Source organism: Plasmodium vivax, chromosome 4 (genome assembly GCF_000002415.2).
Source record: "Plasmodium vivax chromosome 4, whole genome shotgun sequence".
In the NCBI taxonomy this organism is placed as follows: Eukaryota; Apicomplexa; class Aconoidasida; order Haemosporida; family Plasmodiidae; genus Plasmodium; species Plasmodium vivax.
This window is the reverse complement of record NC_009909.1, coordinates 551623-556269: the sequence shown is the minus strand read 5'-3', so window position 1 is coordinate 556269 and position 4647 is coordinate 551623. Positions and strand designations below refer to the sequence as shown.

At 49.1% G+C, this 4647-nt stretch overlaps 1 protein-coding gene across 1 annotated transcript, besides 2 other annotated features; it reads right to left on the bottom strand.

The window, feature by feature from the left end:
- Nucleotides 1-1128: 1128 nt before the first annotated feature.
- On the bottom strand, nt 1129-4627 carry PVX_003850 (serine-repeat antigen 2 (SERA); the record flags this gene model as incomplete). The annotated part of the gene is made up of 4 exons (XM_001612959.1): nt 1129-3362; nt 3475-3615; nt 3747-4382; nt 4594-4627. The coding sequence occupies 4 exons, from the start codon at nt 4625-4627 to the stop codon at nt 1129-1131; spliced, it is 3045 nt and encodes a 1014-aa protein (XP_001613009.1).
- Nucleotides 4411-4434: a microsatellite.
- Nucleotides 4603-4623: a microsatellite.
- Nucleotides 4628-4647: the final 20 nt, after the last annotated feature.

The window sequence follows — 4647 nt, the reverse complement described above, 5'->3', positions numbered from 1 at the left end:
TTTGTTCTGTAGAATTAAAAGTAGCTATTCTACGATTTTTTTTTTTTTTTTTTTTTTTTTTTTCCTATCCTTTCAGCTAGCTACCTGAAGGATTTTTTTTTTTTTTTTTTTTTTTTTTATTTCCATTCCGCATGAACTTTTTGTTAATTTTTTTTTTTCTTTTTCGGAAGGTTCCCAAATTTTTTAATTACCAAAAGGGAGTAATGACATTATACGCGGATTTTTTTTTTTTTTTTCCAACCAATGGATGAAGAAATTTTTAATGAGTAAAATAACGCTTTGCGGAAATGAGCAAGCCCACCACCCGGGGGAGTAAAAATAAGCGGGCTCTACGATTAGGCTTATATATATAATATTTATGCACCATTGCTTAGTGGGAATGCCTTTTCATGGGTGATTATTCGGTGCCCCCTCCCCCCCCTGTGATAAGTGGCCCCTTTATACCCGTTCTGCGAACGAGAAAATATTTCCAACCGGGGGTCGTACAATTTTTCCGCGTTCTTTCTCAACCGAACTGCGGCTTTGGAAGAGCGCGAACAATGCGGGGTTGGTTGGCAGCGGTGCGCCATTCTTTTCCCTCCGCGCAGGGGGCATACTTAACAATGAAAAAAAAAAAAAATAAAATAATTATCTATACGTATACGTATATATAAGTAATTGTGTGTGCATGCGTGTATGCATTGCTTGCCACATGCGAAGGGGCCAAGGCAGGTACGTAAATAAGGAGAAATCAACCGTATTTTGTTCAACCTGGGAGTTTTTTTCCATTCGTGAAAAGGAAAAATAACCACAATGCGGATAACAACTATCAAAGGGAACAAAAAAAAGAAAAAAAATAAAAGGAAAAACAAAAAAATTGAGTAAAAAGGCGGAAAAAAAAAAAAATCGGATAAAAAAACCTGGGGAGGTCGGCCGTGTGCTGCCCGAAGTTGCCAACGGGGACAATCGCGCAAGCAATGGTTGCAGGGAGGCCGGCCGAAACGCGGGAAAAGGGAGAGCGCCCGCGAGCTGCCACATGCGAATATAAGTAAATAAATACATGTATATATGTACATATATGTATAGAGAGAAGCACCTCTACGTACATGCGCACTCATCCCTGCGGGGGACACCGGCACGCGTGGCCCCCTACACATAGCAGAAAAAGCAATCGCCCGTCCTCCTCCGTTGCGCTAGACAGTACCCAGGAGACGCCTCACCTCTGCAGTTGGGCCACTCGTCGTGGCAAAACTGTATGCACTCGGCGAGCTGCTCTGAATTTTGCGCTAACGATCTGGAGCAGCTATGGTCCCCAGCAATGTCACTATCGTCTCGGTATGTAGCTATTCCCAATTTTACCTTTCCATTTTTAATGTATTTTAAAATGTGCATCACTTCCACCGTTGCAGCTTCTTTGCTTCCCTCGTTGGTGCCATCCCGCTCAAGCAGTACGTCCCCCCGTAGGGGGAGAGACGCTGCAACGGTTAAAGGCGGTAGAGGAGTTGCCTCCACTTGGCCTTCTCCCAGTGTTGCTGCTGCCTGCGAAATGGGCGCTAATGGCAATTGGGGTATTAGCTCCTCGTTAAGTACCTCTTCTTGTGGGTCCTCAGAGATGCGTTTCCCTGTGTTCCCCCTTTTTGGTACATCTTGCGCCCCCTTCAATTCTCCAACCGGGTTAGGGTTGGCAGTTGTTGAGGGGGTGGTTCCCTCCAGGAGGTCGCTCCATCCCTCCTGCCCTTGCACGGTCAAACTTTGATTGCCGGTTGTTCTGCCCTTCTCTACGGCACCGCTCCTACGGCCGCTGATCTTATGGTAAATGTTTCCCAAAAAGTCAGGGGAGCTCTTCAGGTAGTAGTCGTACAAGTGGGCCTCCCCCTTGGAAGGGCCCTCCGCCATGGGCATGCTCAGATTGAAGACAGCCGCGGTGTGGATGAAGTTGTGCTGGCATCCAGGCGGACCATGCGTATCCACCTTAAAGTTGCCGCCATCTCCCCAGTACTTCCCCCAACTGTTTCGCATCAGCCAGTAGGACTTCTTCACCCCCTCCGGGGTGACGTAGTTGCCGTAGCCAATTATGTTCACCGCGTGGTCCGGCCTTTTGTCGCCGCACAGGCTGTGCACCTCCTTCCCATTGAAGTCGTAACTCAGGATGTCTAGCACCTTGATGTAAGCCATGACGGATCCTTTGCTCCTCACTTGGCTCTTCACCATGTTGACAAACGTTTGGATATCCCCCCTGAAATCGTCACTTTCGTAGGATGTATACCCCTTGGTGCTCACCGAATTGGGTTCATCTGCGGGTTCTAACAGTTTCACTCCTTCCCACAGATTATGCCAGTGATCCTCCCGCTTGGGGCATCCATTTCCGACGTCTCCATACGAATAGGGCAACCACACTGCAGGTGGCAAGAACCCACTTTCTTCAACGATGGTGAGAAATTCATACGGATTCGATCCAGAAACGCATCTGCTTTTTTTTCCCCTCTTGGAACAGCTAGCTACGTACAAAGCGGAAGAACCCAAATGGTCATACCCTTTCATGCATCTAATCGTTTCTAAATGCGTCTTAGATGTAAACAGCCAAGAGAGGTTGCAATTGCCTTGTTCCTCCGTCTCTATGCTTGAGAAGCAGCTACTTTTATCCTTCCACCTGTCGCAGTAGTCTTCGTTGCAGAACATCTCCCCGGAAAGGTTCGAATGGTTCATCTGGTCTCTTTGGGAAAGGTCAATAACGGCGCGGTAGGCTGCGATGTGCTCTCCTTTGATGATGTTTTCTTTATCTGCTGAGTTACTCTCTTGCGAATCCACAGCTGTAGTGACTCTCCTTTGTAAGTGCTTGTACTCAAAGAGGGGCAACGCCAGGCCGCGTTTCTGCTCCACCCACTTGGCTGCGTCTTTCATACAGATGGCGGGGTTCTTTAACTTCTCTCGTAATGCGGGTATCTCCTCCTTCGGATGCTTCCTTAGGAGACCCTCCAAATTGGCTAACACATCCATTTCGTTTCCTACCTCGTGCTCCTCAAGGGTTCCACTTCTGTCTACCTTCTTCATCACTTGACAGTAGCGTAGAAGGAGTTCCCTCAAATTATCATTTGGGTAGTCTTCTTCGGTTGCTCCTTTCCTGGGGGGGTTACTTTTCCCCTTTCTTTGCACCGCGTGGAGGATCCTGCGGATGAGCTCTTCCAGTTGGGCTTCTCCCAAATCACCCTCATCCTGCGCCTTCATTTTTACCTTCTCATAGTTATGCTTAACCTCGGGGGGGAGGTAACTAAAGCAGGGGCTGCCCAATTTTGTGTCTTCCGAAAGTAAGGTGCACTTGTAGCACCCCTCGATGTCTACGTTTCCGCTGAGGAAGCAGCTGCTGGCGATCCGCTCGCACGTTCCTGAAGGGGAGCAGACGAGCGTGTGGAGGTGAGCATGAGTAGATAAGCGTGTACAGATGAGCGTGTAAAGATAGGCGTGCCAGATGGGTGCACCACACACGTGCGTGCTAACTTGGAATGTCCTGCCGCAGGAGGTACGCCTTGCTCTCCAACAAGAAGACGTCGCTTTCCTCCTTCCCGCTGTGCACTTGTATCGCCGTGATTGGGCGGCCCAGGTTCTTCAGCAAGTATTTCCTCACGTCGACTTTGTTGTCTGGGGGGTAGAAAAAATAAAAAAAAAATGTAATCAGCAAAATGGGATATTATGTAAAAAGATGGGGGGAAGAGGAGCCTACTGCACGGTCGCTTCGCTGATATTTTTTTTTCTTTTTTTTTTTCTATTACTGTCCGATGGCGAAGGCACCTTCTCGTAGACCTTCCACTTGAGGATCAGCTCCTCCCCCCTGATGACCACCACAAACTTAAACGTCTTCCCCTCCGCGCACTGGTTGAGGAGGGAATCCGCATCCTCCTCAAACTGCAGCAACGGGGATGACTTGCCGCCAACCCCCCTGTAGAATTCCTTCGTGATCGTCACATCTTCTAACTTTCGCCCCAACTGAATTGTATTACTCTCCGCCTCGACACTTATTGATATATGCGGAACGAGGAACAGCTGGACCTTCGCATTGCACGTCCCCGTGATTTTCACCCCGTCGTGGTTTTTAAGCAGCGCCGATCTAACTTCGACCGCGCTTTGTTTGCTCATTGGGGGGGCCATAACGTTTGTGACTCGGTTAGGCGGGTGTTCAACCTGCTGGGGGGGCTGACCCCTCCCTGCAGCATCGTCTGCACTTCGTGGAGGTGCATCTGCTTCTATGTGAGACGAAAACTGAGGAGAAACGCACCTATCACTCCCCCGATCGAGGGGTAGCCTCTTTGCGCCTGTATGGTTGCTACCCGCATTTTGGGGGGGTGCCAAACCTGTCCGCAGCCCTTCCTCTGCTACTTTAGCGCCGACTTCCGCTCCGATCAGGGCACCTGCGTGGAGAACGTCACCAATGGGTTGCGTGTAAAAAGGGTATACATCATGTGGATGAAATGATTTCCACTTACGCGGTTTGGTTTATTTGGTAATTTTTTTTTTTTTTTTTTTCCCCTCCACGGAGATTCACCCATCGGATGAAGCAACCGCGCGGGGAATAGGCGGCGTTATTTCCCGCGCCACTCCCCTTTCTCCCTCTCTCCTTACACATGGCCCAGGCGAAACAGACCCTGGGATTCATGGCGTTCCCCCGAATGAACT